Below are 18,602 nucleotides of genomic sequence, written 5' to 3'. Positions count from 1 at the left end.
CAGAATCTGTGTTGAGAAAATCACATTGAACATTTTGTGTCTGGTGAACATTCCTCACAAAACCCCTCTGATTTTCTCTTCATAGATGCTGCCAGACCTGCTGAGATTTTCCATCAACTTCTATGTTTGTTTCATCGATCTCTGTTTGACTTTGGTTGACATTCGATCGCACAGTGCGAAATGGAAGCTTTGTAGTGATCAAGATTCACGCAGTTGTGAATTAAAGCGACTTGAGATAACATGCCAAAAGTCTAATTTGACGCTGTTGTTGATGAGCAGGATTGCAGCTTTAACAGGAAGCAGCTGTAATCAGAAAATACTGCGTTTCAGTTACATGCACACATTGTCGAGTGAGGGCACCAATTTCCGGCTATACCCAGTTGTTTGACCCATTGTCTTGCAACAACTTTCACAGAAGACGAAGACTCAATGAGGGACAATGGGAACTGCAGATGCTGGAGAATCTGAGGTAACGAAGTGGGGAGCTGAATGAACACAACAGGCCAAGCAGCATCTGAGGAGCACAAAAGCTCACGTTTCGGGCCTAAATCCTTTCTAAGAAAAGTGGGATGAGGAGAACGTTCTGAAATAAATAGGGGGAGAGAAGGGGAGACGGGTCGAAGATGGACAGAGGACAAGATAAGCGGAGCAGACAGACAAGTTAATGAAGCGGTAATGTAACCTGTCGAAGTGAATGAAGGCCGGGGGGTAGGAGGGGAAAGGTCAGTCCACGGAGGACGGACAGGTCAGGGGGACGGGATGATGTTAGAAGTTATGAAATGGAGGTGTGGCTTGAGGTGGGAGGCGGGGATAGGTGAGAGGAAGAACAGTTTAGGGAGGCGGGGACGAACTGGGCTGGTTTTGGGATGCAGTGGAGGGAGGGGAGATATTGAAGCTTGTGAAATCCACATTGATACCATTGGGCTGCTGGGTTCCCAAATGTAATACGAGTTGCTGTTTCTGCAACCTTCGGGTGGCATCGTTGTGGCACTGCAGGAGGTCCAGGATGGACATGTCGTCTAAGGAATGCGAGGGCGAGTTGAAATGGTTCGCGACAGGGGGGTGCAGTTGTTTATTGCGAACTGAGCGTAGGTGTTATGCAAAGTGGTCCCCCAGCCTCCCCTTCGTTTCCCCGATGTAGAGGAAGCCACAACGGGTACAGCTGATACCGGACGCCACATTGGCAGATGTGCAGGTGAACATCTGCTTGATGTGCAAAGTCTTCTTGAAGTTGCAATGATTTTGTTTTTGTCAGAATCAACAATTTCATCTCTCAGGGATAGTAAGAACTGCAGATGCTGAAGTCAAAGACGCCACCGTGGAGTTGAAGGAATACAGCACATCAGGCAGCATCAGGCAAGCAGTGAAGCAAATGTTTTCGGTCGGAATCCGTCTGAAGACGGTTTCAACGAGAAAGGTTGCCTTTCCTGCTGTCTGACCTGCCGTGTTTCTCCAGCTCCACACTGTGTTCCCTCTTCATCTCCCAGGGTCTTTCGGGAAACACACAGTCTCTAAAACACAATCTGTCTTTATATAGAGTCGAGTTGAAATACCATATACTGTGGCAATGGACCGGTGAAATTTGAGTGTTTTGGGCTTTACCTGCGCCTGCAGCTCCAGGAATTAAACTGCTCCAAACAGGAGGCCAAAGCAAGGAGCAGTCCCGCTTCCAGACCCACTCCTGACATGGGAGCAGCTCCACCCCATGACATGTCTAACCCCAAAACAAACTCCCCCTGACCGAACAACCTAATTTGTCACAGCTACCATGAAATGACTATCCCCTGACACACTAACCGCAGATACAACTGACTCATGGCCCAACAGGCCGTGATACACTCACCACTGACACAAATGCCCACTGAAATGAATTCCCCGATATACTCACCCCAGACACAACTGCTCCCTGAAATGAGTACCCCCAGACACAACTGGCCCTGACAAGGATAATCCCTGACATGTCAAAGCCTGGGCACAGCTACCACTTAAGAGATCTGCGCACCCACTGACACATCTACCTCCTCTATCATGAATTCCCACTGACACCACTGTCCCCCGAAAGGACTGCACTGTCACAGCTACGCCTAACATGTCTGTCCCCAAACGCAACTGCCCCTGACATGAATACTCACCAACACGAATGCCATTCTGACATAACAGAGCCTCAACACAGCTACCACATCACAAGTACCCCCTGAAGTGACAATTCCCAAACCGGCATGACTACCCCCCGCCACCCCCCAAAACCCGCCACCGTTCATGACTCCCACCGAAATGACGAACACTCCTGCCCCCTAACATTACTACCCCCAATATTTCTGCATCCTGTCACAACAACTCCTCGCCATGTCTTTCCCCTGAAATCACCAGTCACTCACATTACATGACTGTCCGTGGTATGTTGAGTTCCCTCATTGCGTCTGCCCCTCTGACACAACTACCCCTGACATGATAACTGCTCCGACAGGACTAGTCTCTGACACAACAATGCTCCAAACATACATTACCCCTGCAATAACTACCCCCTTCGTATGCCTTCTCACCCCACAGAACTACTTCCTTGAGTTGAAACTGTTCATCATGTTTGAGGCATTGTCTCAATTTGTATTTACCAAAGGACTGAAACGCAAGAAGCCAACAATCCAAAGGGATAGAGCAAAAATTTCTCCAGCACCATAAGAGGGTGCTGCTCGGCCAGACGCGAGAGGATATACAGCTTTGACTGTTAACTGTTCATCTTCATCCATTGATGACCTGCCAGCAGGCTGAGGTCAGGGATTGGGGAAGATGCCCGAACAAGGTGCTCATTTGGTTGTTTCAGTAGATTGCGATCACCCTCACATTCCCCAGCTTACTATTTTTCAAATAGGATTCTAACTCAGAGGCAGGGGGTTCGCTTCTGGAGGGCTCCAGGAAGCTGCTCCTCAGATGGATAGACACTCTGGAAAATTCCAGACGAACTCGCTGCATTCCTTCAGCAGACAGATTTTGCTGATGGATTTCTGCTGATTGCTAAAAGGGGTCTATTCACTATGTGTAAGAGAGGTCCCCAAACATTTTCTCTTCACACTCAGATAAAAAAAAAATCCACAGTCTGCTCTTTGATTCTCAGTAATCGTACTCTCATAGTATATTCCCAACTTCGTAATCACCCTTTTGTTCCTGTTTTGCTGACTTCCACATTTTCCCAACACTTCGGTCTATTGTTTTTCTCATGAATTTGTATGCCACATTTTTGCATCTAATGCTATCGCTTCCTTCCCTTTTAAGACTTGATTTTCCCCTCTTTTTTGATTCATGTTTCAGACCGGGACATATCATCTTTGTAGGTCACCAACTGACTCCATCAAATGTTCACCATTGCCTATCCACTGCCATTCCATTCTGTAACATTGCCCAATCCAACATGGACCATCATAGTTTCCCTTCTCAGGATTCAGGATTCTTGCCTCAGATTCAACAACTTCACTCTCAGTCCTTTCAGTCGCATCCCTTAGGAGTCCCCCAGAACTACATTCCCAATAATTCCTTTCTCACTGCGTAACAACCAGGCTAAGTGCCTTGCCCTCATTTTTCAAAATTAAAATAAAATTAATCACAGTTGAAATTTATTTTCTCCAACTACGGGCAGGTTAATGACACCCATCATTACAACTATTCCTTTACTGCATGCAGTTCTACTTTACTGCTTCACACCATTCCCAAAATGATAACTGCACTTTGGTGGTCCCAATGTCAATGACTTTTGCCCCTTGATATCTCACAGTTTTACCTATTGGAGTGTAAGATCGCCTTGATATTTCTCAATTTTACCCACATTGTACATTGTCTCACCTGATAACTTTACTCAATATTGTGTTTGTGTCACCTCGAACCAGTCATTCAACTCCACAGCCTTTCACATTATGGCTGTCCTTCCCAAATACAGAAAAAAATTGAATAGTTAGTTAATAGCTCTGGTCCCCCTTTAAGCCACGTTTTTTATAATTCCAATGATATCATGGCCATTATCGTGATTGATTCATCCACTTCATTTTGAATGCCTTAAAACTTATCTTTTTAACATTCGTTGACCACTTCTCATTCATCTTTTTTTTTACTGCATCATTGTTTGATTCTGCCCCTCTGCCTATCGTGCCTCTTATTCATCTTTTTGTCTTTTTTGCTTTGCCTTGACTCTACTTCCCCTGACTCTCTGAACAGCTTCCCACACCCTGCCAATTTAAATTAAACTCTTCCGAAACCACTCTCACGCATATTCCCCCACATGCATCTGTGGCCTCCGACCTGATTCCGAGATGGCAGAAAGCCCCTCTCGTATTTGGGGCAAAGCCCCCATGACCTAACCGGGTGAAACCAGTCCAATTTATCATCGTCCCACCTCCATCCGGAATTTGAAAACTGCTGCCTCAGAGCATCTCTTTATCCCTAGGTCCATCTGTTACATCCTGCCATCTCCTCCCCGACTGGCACATTGCACTGGTCGCAATCCTGAGATGTCTACCTTTAAAGTCCTACTTATTAGCTTGCTTCCTATCACCCTATTGTCTGCTGTTAGGACTTTCTCCCATTTTGTGTTCCCATGTCATTGGCCCCAACTTGCATCATGACCACTGGCTGTTCACTTTCCCCCTTCATGTAGACGATATGAAGCATCCTTTGCCCCATAATGCATGCAAGGCATGATGGCATCCTGGAGCCTGGTCTGCAGCCACAGAAACCCGACCTGTTCCTCTTACAAATGAACAACTACAGTATTTCCTCAGGTTTTGCTGTTCACATGTGCAGCAGAACCAGTGGTGGGGCCTTAAAATTGGCTGTTGTTTCTTCCCACTGAGAGACCATTGCCCTCAGCAGTATCGAAATTGTCATATCTGTTTCTCAGGGGAATGGCCACAGGGGATTCCTGCACTGTCTGCTGAGTTCTCTTACTCTGAGTGATGGTCACCCATTCCTTTCATGGACTCTCGGCCTGAGGTGTGACCACCTCGCTATATGTACTTACCACGGCTCTCTCAGCTTTGCATATGCTCCATTGAAATCCCATCCACCACACCTGTACCAAAACCCAGGAGTTGTAACTGGAGACAGTTCCTACTCACATTTCCTGTGTCAGCAATTGGAAATGATCCCACTTCCCATATAGATCACCAGGATCATACCACAGTTTTAATCTCCCCTGCTCTAATGTACCCCTTTCAATAAAACCTATTGTATGCATTGATCCTGATGTGGTCTCCTCTATATCAGGAACACAAAGCACAGACTCAGGGATCGATTTGCCTTCTGTATGCATTAACCAACCTGACCTTCTGGTTTCCATTCATTTTAATTCAACTCCTACTTCCCTGGTTACATTTCCATCCTTGGCCTCCTCCCCTGTCAGACTGAGGCCAAACTTAAACTGGAGGAACAACACCTGATATTTCACCTCGGGACCTTATAGCCCAATGGTCTCAATACTGAATACACCATTTTCAATGTCCATCCAGACCCAGCCCTTTCGCATGTCCATCCCTCCTCCTCCTCCTGAACTCCCTGACCTGACCGAACCTATTGATCCTCCAAATCAAACATCCACTCCAGCCTTCCCATAGACCGATCATAATAAATTCCCAACGAACTGCAACCCCACCCTCATCCCTTTATTTATTTCTGGGCTCCTCTCCTCCTCCCCAGTCCTGACAAATGAATTTGGCCTAAAACATTGACTTTCCTGCTCCACCGATGCTGCCTGAACTGCTGTGCTTTTCCAGTCTCACACCGATATATATTGGCTTCCAGCATCAGAAGTCTTCATTTTATCCCTTCTCCACGACCTCTGGCAGCCTGTTCCTGGAACTCACCACGTTGTGTGCGTTAACAAAAACTGGGCCACTCGATCCTTTGTGTCACACTCCTCTAGTATGAAACCAATGTTTCTCCAGTTTTTGACTCCCTTACCATAGTGAAAAGTTGTCTCTCGTCTACCTTATCCATGCCTCTCGTGATTTCATAGTCACCCCTGAGCATCCTCAGCTCCAGCGAAAGAAGTCCCAGCCAATTCAATTCTTCTGATAAAAAACGTCTTCCAGCATTCTTTTGATAGTAAAGTGACCAGCTCTTCGTGGAGTAGTCCAAATGTGATCTCACCAACGCATCGTACAGCTGCAAGAAGACATCCCAACTGCTATAATCAATGCTCTGATCAATGAAAGCTTGCTTCTTCAAACAGTCTTCACCTCTCTAACTGTGACTCTGTTTTCAATGATATCTGATCGTGTACCCTTTGACCTCTTCATTCTATAACAATCCTTTGGACATCATTGATAATGTAATTCCTGCCCTGTTTTGTTTCACTCAAATGCAACGCCTTGCATTTATCTAAATTGAGCTCCATCTGCCATTCCTCAGCTCACTGGCCCAACTGATTAAGTGTGGCACTCATAAGCTGTCACTTATTTCAGGATCCTATCATGCAAAGAGTCAGGTGTAAGGAACAAATCATTCTTTCCCCTGTTTTTTTTTCCTTATAGGGTCACTGAATTGATGCAGCAGATGGAGTTATTTGGATCATCTGATTTGTATGGGTTGCTCAAGAAGTATCATTGCAGAGTGTTAATCTGCTGCTTTACCTCAACACTCTTGCAGTACATGTTCTACACCACAATACATTTCCTTCATGAATGATAATGATATCAAGGCATTCTGGGCCTGGAGGAACACCGCAGGTCAGGGAGCATCAGAGGAGCAGAAAAGCCAACTTTTCAGACTGGGACCAAGCTTCGGGACTGACGAGGGGGAAAGGAGCTCAGAAATATAGAGAGCAAGGGGGTGGGTGGGGGGACGGTAGGCGGGTTGGTGATTGTTGGTGCAGGTCGAGGATTGTGGTGAGTGGACAATGGGAAGTGTGGGCTGATATTTAACATCGGAAGCTGGTTGTGTCAGGTCAATGAGACGGGGATTAAACGGCGGTCTGAACAGGGGGTGAGATGGGGAGTGGGGTGATATGGAAGTCAGTGATCTATGTTGAGGCTGTGAGGCAATGAGGCTGCAAGTTCCACAAATGTACGGTACTATCAATAAGGTATTGGACATGGCACCAAGTGAGTGGGGAGGGGAATTGAAATTGCTGGCAACAGGAGCGTGGTGTTGATTTTAGCATACAGAGCACAGATGATCTGCAAATCATTTACTGAGTCTGCACTGAATCTCTCCACAACGAAGAAACCACATTGGGAGCAATGCACGCAGCACACCAGATTGGACGAGGTTCAGGTGAATCCCTGGCAGATATGGAATGATTGTTTGGGGTCTTGGATGAGGGTGAGAGCGGAAGTGTAGGGAAGGGGTGCAGTTCCTGCTGTTGCCGGATGGGGAGTGTGGAGTGGACGAGGTATGAGTGGAGGGAGCAGTTTGAACGAGAAGCATGTTCGGGATGGGGAGGAAAATCTCTCTTTGGTGGTGGGGTCTGACTGCAGGTGGTGAAAGTGGGCGAGGATGTGTTGGATTCTGATGTTGGGAGGGTGACACGGGAGGACGATGGGGATTCTAAAATTGTTGCTGTTGCTGTTACGGTGTTTGAGGATAGAAGTGCAGGGAATGTGGGAGATGCTGTTGAGTTGATTGCGCAGGGACTGCTGGATCCATGACCCCTGTGTGTACTCCATAAATTCCCCAACAGCCCCACTGCACCCGAAACATTTCACTGCAAATGCAGGAAATGCAGCACTTCCCCCGACACCTTCTCACTCAACTCCATCCATGGCCCGAACAATCATTTCGTTTTGAAAAGGGATTGACCTGTACGTCCTGCAAGTTGGTCGGTTGGGTCTACCCTTCCCATTGACCAATCTCCACAATCCCTTCTGCACACCTATCACGACCACAAATACTCCCAAATTCAGAACACCTCATTTATTTCTGAGCTTCCTTACACCTCCACAGTCCTGATGAATGGCTCCGAACCAAAATGTCAACTTTCCTGCTCCTCAGATATTGCCTGACCCGCTGTGGTCCTCTGCCATTTCTAAGTTCCTGCATCATCAGTTCTTGCTATTTCTCAGTCACTGAAACTTAAGAATTGTTTCCAGTCCCTGATCATTCCGCCCTGATTTCCTGTCATTTTGGCTATTTTTTTACGCCGCCATCTGCAGGAAGAGATCGAAAATATTTGATCAATGGCCACACCATTCCCTCCTTTATCATTGTTAATTCCCAAATTCCATTCACTCAGTGATAAATACTTCCTTCAGCTATCTATATCCTTTTTATCTATCCTGGGAGAAAGAGACGTTCTTGCTGGTTTACATTTTTGTAAAAATCTGGAGTGTAGAGAGCACAAGTGCTCTGCAAATCATCCACTAACGGTTCAAAGAAATCCAACCTGATGCCAGTCAGATTCACAGCATTGACCAGTTTCATTCACCTTGAGACGATGGAAAGCATCTGTAGTCAGGAAAGAATGGTATACCCATCTTGTTGACACATGTCTCAATGAAAATTATACTTTTTAAGAAGTATGAAATGCCTCCTTAAAAGACTCAAGTCACTGAGATACCACGTGATATTTCACATCCTATTTTTGCTGCACCTCATAATGAATTGTGCTTTCACGGGTATGTATTTATTTTGATTAAATTTAAAAACCAAAGTCAGTACAATGTTTAACGCCCTCAATCTGGACGAAATTTCATCATGTTGTGTTCACTCTTGAGTAGTTTGCCTGTTACTGAACCTGCTCCTCTATTTATCCTTCTGATGCTTCTACACATGCACAGCCACACAGCCACACTTGGATTGAGATGCAGAGAAACAGTGTACTGGCACAGGTGCACAGGCTATCAAATTAGGCAAGCAAAATCACAGATCAAAGGTCCTGGAGATGTCATGTTTTTTAAAATGATGTCTGTTAATAAGACACCAGGACTGTGGATTAGACAGAACCGCATGCAAACTTGATTGCTGATGATGCAATTGTTCAGTCAGTTTCAACGTTTAATACATTTGACAATTGGAGTGAAGGGATAGTACACAATATTCCTCAAATGCTGTCTGAACATAGGATGTGCGATGACATAAATAACAGTGTTTGTGCAGCAACTCATCATCTGCAACATGTAGCCCAGGTCCATTGCAAAACTAGGCAGATATAAAGACTTATATCCCAAAAAAAACATTCTCCGATATATGGAATACACCATTGATACTGACCATAATAGAATGAAATTCCCTGAGATAAGAAACAATAAAATGATGGAATTCATTCGATTCTTCATCTCTGGGTCTTTGATGCTCGTTCTGTTGCTCCGCTGATGGAATCTCCTGCGGGATCTGCTGGTCACTGCAATGTGTCCAACCATTAAAAAATTGAGAAGCAGAATGAGAAGCAAGGCAACTCCTGGTGTTAGTATGTAATGACAGAACTCAATTGCTGCCCAGACTGGAGAAGATTTCACATCCCTTTTCACCCAACAAAACCAGGCTCTGTTGCTGACATGATACTTATTACGAAGCATAAAATACCAGAAAATGTTCTTCAAACAGCTCAATCCAGTCACAGTTGCCAGAACCACAGCTGCTGTTTTCACATTGCAATAGCTACTTCTCAGATTTGGGCAACAAATGGCGACAAATCGATCAAAGGTGAAAGTGACGGTGAACCAGACAGAAGAGTCAGTGGCTGCATAAATCAAAACAGCGTGGATATTACACACAGGGAGACCTTCTAAGAGATGTTGCCCTTCCAAATAGACAAAGGGAATGTGTCGCAATATGAGGTCAAAGATAGTGACCAGGAGATCTGCTATTGCCATGGCTACCAGGTAGTGAGAGACACATCGGGAGAGACCACACTTTTTCTGTGACAGGATCACAATTGTTACTACATTGGCTGTTAGGAAAGCAAACAATCAAGATATAATTTCGGCTTGGATAAATGTTACCAGTTTTATTGAGCACTGATTGAGATGTACAAATAGCATTTTGTATCCGTTCCTGTCACAAATGTTGCATAATTGTTCAGTTTATTTGGTGCATGCAAAGCCCATTATTCCATGAATTGAGCATAAAATGAAAATGTAAGATATCACAAAAGTTGCTGATAACTGAAGTGTTCATTTTCTTGCAATTTTTTTGCCTGAAATTGGAAATCACAGAAGCTTCACCTGAATTGTATATTTATGAATTTGGATGTGGGTAAGATCTATGAGATGCTGCCCTCATTTAAATACGTGATGGAACCAAAGGTAAATCAGTAGCGTTTGTAAATGCAAGCAAGGATTTTAGTATTAATCGATCAAATACCTTAAATGCATCGACATGAGGTCAATGGAGGAAAGGATACTGAGTCAGTGAGCCCTCAATAAGACACTAAGACAGCCAGGGTTACAGATCTCACGACCGGACCAAGAAGAAAACAAGAAGCAGTAAAGATGCGAGAGCAAATTTCAAGCACGGGAAGACCGTTATCAATGGTTATCAGAATGAACAACACAGATGAACGAAAATGAGAGTAGCAAGTGTTTCACTGTAATAACACAATTTATTGAAATACAAAAGACTTACCAGGCACTGCAATGATACCGAGAATCGGATAATAAATAAATTGGATAATCCGAAGAACAATTTGAATGCGGTATCTCAGTGGCTTCCGAACTGAAGTAGCAAAATGCAAATGCAACATCTCAATGAATCCCCGTCCCACTGTTTTACCATTCCCATCAACTGTTGTGACTTGTTGAAACATTGCCAATTCATTCCAATCTGTTGTTGTCACATTCCAGTTGTTTGTTCTTAGATTCAAATCCAGTGTTGTATTGTTCCAATCCATCACTGCCGGATCCCAATACATTGTTGTATCATTCGAATCTATTACTCTCCAATTGTAAACTGTGAACTGTCTGCCTTTCTCTCTCTCTCTCTCTCTCTCTCTCTCTCTCTCTCGTTCTCTGGTGACCCAGGTCTCTGTCAGTATCACAGCTGTCTCTCCCACTGACACTATGAGAGTAATAATTGAACAATGCTCCTCATAAGTAGGTGTAGAACACCCTTCGGCAACACAATTAGGATCCATGGGGACTAACATTAGTGACAGTTACTAAACAAACAGTTTCTCTGTGCATCCTATCTCCTCACTGCCAGAGTAAGCTGATGTAATTACCCAGGTGAATCCAGAGGTTAGCTGAGGAAAGAGTGATGTCATTAATTAATGTACAGGCTGTAAAATGGGATTTGGGGCTCGAGTCTGAGCATGACAAATGTTGATGTCTGTTTAAGTGAGGGAGTGAATGGACCATGTAATTATAGGTCAGTTCTTAAATTGAAAGCCATGGTGTAAGGTGACAGTGGAAGCCTGAAGCATGACACTTTGGGTGAGCTGATGAAAATAAAGTGTTGAATAGTTGTTCAGACATCAAGATGTCTGGTCTGTTTAGCCTCCTTCAGTTGACAGCACAGAACTCAGTCCACCACGCTTCCCCCCTTATCAAACGACCTCCACAGTTAAAAATCATGGCCATTCATCTGCTTTTCCATATGCCTCGATGACATCTGTAACTTGAAATCTACCAATCTCTGCCTTGATGGTAGAGCTTCCACATGTTGTCTGGGGCACAGCATTTCAAAAATTCACAATTCTCTCAGTGAAGAGATTCCTCCTCATCTCATCCCCATAACGATTGTCCTTTCTTCTGAGTAGGTTCTCAGGTACTCACCCACAGGGCCAGAGAAATGTCCTTCCTGCCCTTACTGGCAATCTGTTTCAGAATTTTAGAATTTTTGTGGATATTACTGAACTCCAGATATTCCCATCTCCCTCATCATTAAGTAAGGGGGTCAAACCTGTTTCCACATCTGCTCTTCTGCCTTTATTCTGATGGCTTCATTGCCCGGTTAACTAAAAGCTATTTCAGCCTTAAATATCCAGAAGGGCTCAGCCCCCTCAGCTCTCTGTGACAATAGGTTCCAAAGCCTCATGACCTTCTGAGAGAAGGAATTTTCCCTCATCTCAGTCTTGAATTGGTGTCCCTTCATTCTGAGACACTTCTTAGACTCTCCCATGAGGGGAAACATTCTCTGCGCAGCACACTGTCTACACCCTTCATGTGATCGCCGCTAATTCCTTCAAACTCCATTGAGTACAGGAGTAATCTGTTTGATCTTTTCTCCATAGCCAATTCTTCCACAATGCGATCATCTTTGGCAACATTTCTGATCATCTCCCAATGGAAAGTTACCTCTGTTTATCTCAGCAGCACCTTTAACATTTGCAGAAAGGCCTCCTTCCTCTTGTTACTCCAAACACCTTGAAGTAATGGCCAACATTCCATTATTTGTTCTGATAGCCTGCTAGCCTTCGGCGTTTTGTGCACGTGTTCCCCCAAGTCCCCTTGTCTTGAAGCGTTCTGCAGTCTTTCTCCATTAAAATCAGACTCTGTTCTGTTGCTCTCGCTTCAAAATGCAACAATTTCACATTTTCTCACTTTTGACTTCTATTTCAAATTTTTGCTGTTCATTTTGAATAAGACATAGTGTTGCCAGTGTTTAACTAGGATAGATAGGGTCAAAGGTCATCCAACACCAGCTTATAGTGCAACAGGTTTAGAACATAGAACAGTACAGCACAGAACAGGCCCTTCAGCCCACAATGTTGTGCCGACCATTAATCCTCATGTATGCACCCTCAAATTTCTTTGACGATATGCATGTCCAGCAGTCTCTTAAATTAATAAGGTTTATAAATAAGCTTTTGTCTTCAAAAAAAACTGTTGGATTTCAACCTGTGTCATTTTTTTTAAATTTTCACCAATGAACAGGATGGTGACACCAAACTTCCCAGGTAGTTCAATCCGATATGTTGAGCTGTGGTTAGGATTTAACTTAGAAAGCATTTTGCCCCCGATGATAATCGTTCATTTTTGACGCTTGCATTCTGCAGAACTTTCTGAGCAATGTATAACCACATTGGATGAGAGATTTGAGATAACAAGGTGGAGAGCTGGATGCGCACAGCAGGCCAAGCAACATCAGAGGAGCAGGAAAGCTGATATTTCAGGTTCAGATGCATCTGAACGAAAATGGGTGAGATTTCTGAATACTTGGAAATACATGGGATAATGAAGCAAATGGCTTCATCAAGGGAAGGTCATGTTTGACAAATCTTTTAGAATTATTTGAGGAGGCAACAAGCAGGGTAGACCAAGGAGACCCCATTGATGTTAGCTAACTGGAATTCAAGAAAGCCTTTGCTAAGTTGCTGCACATGAGGCTGCTGAGTAAGACAAGGTTACCCTGGATTTAGAGGCAAGGCGATAGCATGGAGAGAAGATTGGCTATCTGGCAGAAAGCAGGAAGTAGCATAAAAAGGGTCTTTCTCAGGATGGCAGCCAGTCGCAACTTGTATTCCATGATGGTCAGTGCAGGGACCACAACATTTCAATTGAAACATTATTGATTTGGATGAAGGAACTGAGGGAATTCTGGCAAAGTTTCTGATGATATAAAGACAGTAGGAGCAACATGTAGTTTTGAAGCAGACAGGAATGCTCTGAAGGTTTGACAAGTTTGGAGAGTTTACAAAGAAGTGGCAGATGGAATACAACGTAGGAAAGTGTGCGGCCTTACACTTTGGTAGGAAGAATCGAGGCATAGACAGTTCTAAATGTGGAGAAAATTCAGAAATCTAAAGTGCAAAAGGACTTGGGAGTCTCTTCAGGTGAACTTGCATGTTCGGTCGGTAGTTAGGAAGGCAAGTACAACTTTAGCATTTATTTGGAAAGAACTGGAATTTTCAAGCAGGGATAAATCCCTGAGGCTTGATAAAGGTTTGGTCAGACCACACTAAGAGTTTTGTGAGCAATATTTGGCGTCAACCTCGGGAAGGATGTTTCCTTCCTGGGGAGCTTCCAGAGGAAGTTCCTGAGAATGATTCCAGGAATGAAAGGCTGAACATATGAGAGTGTTTGAGCACTCTGGGTCAATGCTGGACAGAGTTTAGAGGATAAGAGGTGTACTCATTAGAACTGAAGGAATACTGAACAGCCATGGTGAGAGTGGTCTTTGGGAGGATTTTTCCATTGGGAGGAAAACCTTAGATCTGAGGGCACAGCCTTAGAATAACGGGAAGACCGTTCAAAACGAAGATCAGGAGAAGCATTTTTATGCAGAGATTTGTGAATCGCTGATCATTTTTAAGACAGAGTTACATATGTTCTTAATGGTCAAGGGGATCAAGGTTTACAGGGAAAAAACCTGGAAATTGGTGTTGAGAAACTTATCCATCATGATTGAAGGTGGAGCAGACTCAATGGACTGATTGGACTAATTTCTGCTCCGATGTCTTATGGTCTTATGCACGTGATCTGCCAGATCTCTCTGCATCTCAGAGTTGTCCAATCTCTCACAATTTGGACAATATGCTGATATTTTTTCTGCATGATTATTCCATCGTTAAGAACTCCCATTATTCAGCATCCATCCATTATTTGGGTGTGTGATATTTTGTCAAGGGCACACATGGGAGGTCTCTCAATCCTCCACAGGGGTCATCGTCTTCCTCAGCAGAGAGTCGCCGTCTGGGAATTTGCTGGTGTGCACAATATAGGTCTTGTCGGTGAGATCCATGAACTCTGAAGCTGACCTTCAGAACACTTGTTCAGTCTAGAGGCGTGGAATGTGGTACTTGGTCAAGAAGACAGGCAAGGAAACACATGATGGATGATTGGACGCTGTGAAGCACTGAGAATCAGAGGTGAGAATCTGAAATTTGCGTCCAGGCATAAGATGGCTGCTGGTGTAATTTAGCAACAAAGTGGCTTCCAGCCTGGGAACTGTAAATTGTGCGAGAGCTGCTCTTTCAGCCTTGGAACTCCAAGTTTTGGTAGAGCTGCATAAATAAAGCAGCAATGATATGATAATGCAGTACTCACCATTCTAGCTGACCTCCAGTAACAAATGCTATGGCGCTGTATGGCAAGACTAAATATAATCTAAACATTGTGACATAAGTTGTTGACCAGTTAATACTATTGGATTATGTAACTGTCAATGAAGCAATATCATGAATTGATTTGTAATTGTTTGAATACACCATGTCATCACACCATGCACCCTCCTTTAAGAAAATTGTAAAAGTGTCTTTGTATTAGCCTATGATGTGCAGCTCCTCCTAGGATTATGGTCGTGCTCAACTTCTGTGTTTTCCGGGTGAACTGTACCCAGCCGATTGAAGAAATAAAGAATGAAGTCTTGAAGAGCCAGACCAACTGCGAGTGTTCATTGACTGAGCATGGAATCGAGAGACCCCACCCGGGGGCGAGATTTGCAAGAGGAAGCTTGGATCCGTGTCCATCAGTCTGTTTCGAGACTGGCATAAGGAGATGTAATGGTTGGAAAGGCATACACTTGGTTTTGTTTTTCAAAGCAGTGAGTTTAAGGCGAGAGAGATTATGGTCGAATTGTAAAAGAACATTATTCAGGGACACACAGCAAGAGGATGCAGTACCGTAATACACATTATAGGAGGCATGTGATTGCCCTGGAGAAGGTATGAAGGAGATTTACCAGAAATTTTCCTGGTCGAGACAGATCCAGTTATTGAAGACAGATTGGGGCTTTTTTCCATTGGACAGAGGATATTGAGAGGGGTCATGATTAAAAAGTACAAAATAATGCGGGGCAGAGATAGGGGAGATTGGAAGAAACATTTCCCCATGATGGAAGGATCATGTACCAGTGTGTGTGGGGTGCAGACATTTCAGAAAATGTGCAGGAATTGCTGGGGCCTTAACCAAAATCTTTGTGTCTTTGCGAGCTACTGGAAAGGTCCCAAGGGATTGGTGAGGCGTTAATGTTATTCCCCTCTTCAAGACAAATAGGGATAATCCAGGAACATACAGACTGGTGAGTCGCACGTCGGTTGGGGTGGCCAGTTCGGGACGGTCAGCATGGCTTTCTGCAGTGCTTTTCATGTCTTATGAACTTGGTTGAGTTTTGCGAGGAGGTGACAAACGTGATGGATGAGGGTAGAGCGGTGTATATTGTCTAGATGGATTTTCGTAAGGCTTTTGACAAGGTCCCTCATGATTGGCTCACCCAGAAGGTACAGACGCGTGGGATCCACGGTGACTTGGCCACATGGATTCAGAATTGGCTTGTCCACAGTAGACAGAGGATAGTAGTAGAGGCACAAAAAGAGAAGTTTCTGGATAAAGCTCAAAGGGTCTCGCTGCATCTGTGAAGGAAAAAAAAAACAAAGTTAATGTTTCGGATCAAGTGACCCTTCGTCAGGGAATGGTGGAGGGTTGTTTTTCAGGCTGGAGGTTCTGTGACTAGTAGTGTTCTGTCTGGATCTGTACTGGATCCTCTTCTGATTATAATATTTCTAAATGACTTGGATGGAGATGGAGGTGTGTGGGTCCATAATCTTGTGGATGAGACAAAGATCGATGAACAAAAGCAAAGTTTCTGGGAAAGCTCAGCAGGCCTGGCACCATCTGTGAAGGAAGTAACAGATTGGTGAAGGTGTGGATAGTGTAAAAGGTTGTTAGTCGCAGATATGGGCAGAGAAATGGCAGATGGTGTTTAATCCATGTAAGTGTGAGGTGCTGTACTTTGGGAGATCAAATGTTCAGGAAATCTACACAGTTAATGACAGAGACCTGAACAGTATTGATGTACAAAAGGATCTTGGAGTTCAAGTTTATCGCTCCCTGAAAGTGGTCACATAAGTAGATAATGTTGTCTGATTCCTCCTTGAACATATTACAGACAACTATGACGAGAATGTTATGAATGAATTTGCACAGGTGTCCCACAGTACCAAAGCAGGTAAATCAATACGAACACAAGTCATAACAAAGTAAAACATTCCCAATTTGTCAGGAACAAAATTACCGGAATTATCAATATGAAACATACCGTCCCTTATGTTTACAATACTTCCAGAGTCTCTTGTAAATTTACACCATCACTATTTCCATGTTTCTGTCTCTGGTTCTGCAAAGCTGCTTTCTCCCTCTCTCCCTCTCTCCTGATGGTCACCTGGCCTCTGCCTCTTTGCATTCTGGTCTTCTCAGTGGGCCTCAGGCCATTAGAAGAACGATGTGAAGAGAGCAGTCTGCTGGTGAACTCTGTTTTTACATTTTTTAAATGTGTTTCTGGAACTTTCTGTATTTCTCACAAATCAGGGTGAGAACCCCTCTTCGTTTGAAACAACGTCAATCATTTTGATGGCATGCTGCTGTCAGGTTTCTTTCTGTCGCATGACCAGGTGCCTTTCTGTCTGGGATAATAGGAACTGCAGATGCTGGAGAATCCGAGATAACAAAGTGTTGAGCTGGATGAACACAACAGCTCAAGCAGCATCTTAGGAGCACAAAAGCTGACTTTTTGGGCCTCGGCCCTTCATCGAAAACCCGAAACGTCAGCCTTTGTGCTCCTAAGATGCTGCTTGCCCTGTTGTGTTCATCCACCCTCGCACTTTGTTATTCCCCTTTTTGTTTAGGCTGCCTTTTGATGAGTCGATAATTTGTTGTGGGTGTCTGTGCAGACTACCTGTTACCTTGCTGCTGTGTTCGCACAGTATCTGGTGTGTGGGTTTTGTGATTTCAGCGTTTCACTTGGCCAATGTGTCCAGCATTCCTTCCTGCTCAGCCAAGTTGGCGATCTGTGCTTTGCACCCAGGAGGCTGCATCAACAGGATAGTTACGAATGGGTGCGGCATGATTGCCTTTGTTGGTCTGGGAATTGAGTACCACAGTCAGGACGTCATGTTGTAGCTTCATCAGACTTTGGGTCTGCACCGCTTCGAGTATTGTGTTCAATTGTGGTCACCACATCACAGAAAGGATGTCGATGTTGAGGAGAGTGTGCAGAAGAGGTTTACCAGAATGCTCTCTGCGTTAGAGGGTATGAGATAAGGAAAGGCTGGAAAAACTCAGTTCTTGTAGTGAGAAACGAATAATTGGTAATGTAGTTCTGGGTTATCCCTTAGGGATGTGGCTATAATGACTCGAATGTGAAGTTGTTGATTCTGAGACTGGAATCCTGAATAGAAAGAAGCGAAACTCCAATGGCTTATGGTATGAGTTAGCTCGGGTGGTTTGAGCAATGTTCCAGCTAAGAATGATGGTGGATAGAACATAGAACAGAGGACACCACAGCGCAGAACAAGCCCTTCGGCCCTCGATGGCGCGCCGGCCTGTGAACTAATCTAAGTCCATCCCCCGACACGATCCCATCATCATACATCGCCTAACCCAAGGACTGTTTAAATGCACGTAATGTGGCTGAGTTAACGACATTGGCAGGCAAAGCGTTCCACGCCCTTACCACTCTCTGAGTAAAGAACCTGCCTTTGACATCTGTCTTAATTCTATCACCCCTCAGTTTGTAGCTATGACCCCTTGTACAAGCTGAAGCCATCATCCTCGGAAAAAAGGCTTTCACTGTTGACGCTATCTAATCCTCTGATCATCTTGTATGTCTCTATTAAATCCTCTCTTCACCTTCTTCTCTCCAATGAGAACAGACCCAAGTCCCTCTGCTTTTCTTCAGAAGGCCTTCACTCCAGACCAGGCAACATCCTGGTAAATCTCCTCTGCACCTTTTCTGATGCTTCCACA

The 18,602-nt window shown here is 44.3% G+C and overlaps 1 protein-coding gene across 1 annotated transcript; it reads right to left on the bottom strand.

Annotated features, from left to right (window-relative positions):
- Positions 1–8,969: 8,969 nt before the first annotated feature.
- LOC132210827 (probable G-protein coupled receptor 142) lies at positions 8,970–10,964 on the bottom strand. Its single transcript, XM_059653276.1, has 2 exons — positions 10,546–10,964; positions 8,970–9,661 (listed from the first exon to the last, which is right to left on the bottom strand). Exons 1-2 carry the CDS (start codon positions 10,829–10,831, stop codon positions 8,970–8,972), a joined length of 978 nt encoding a protein of 325 aa, XP_059509259.1. The 5' UTR covers positions 10,832–10,964.
- Positions 10,965–18,602: the final 7,638 nt, after the last annotated feature.

This window comes from Stegostoma tigrinum, chromosome 21 (assembly GCF_030684315.1).
Source record: "Stegostoma tigrinum isolate sSteTig4 chromosome 21, sSteTig4.hap1, whole genome shotgun sequence".
In the NCBI taxonomy this organism is placed as follows: Eukaryota; Metazoa; Chordata; class Chondrichthyes; order Orectolobiformes; family Stegostomatidae; genus Stegostoma; species Stegostoma tigrinum.
The sequence above is the reverse complement of the archived record's forward strand: the minus strand, read 5'-3'. Positions and strand labels throughout refer to the sequence as shown.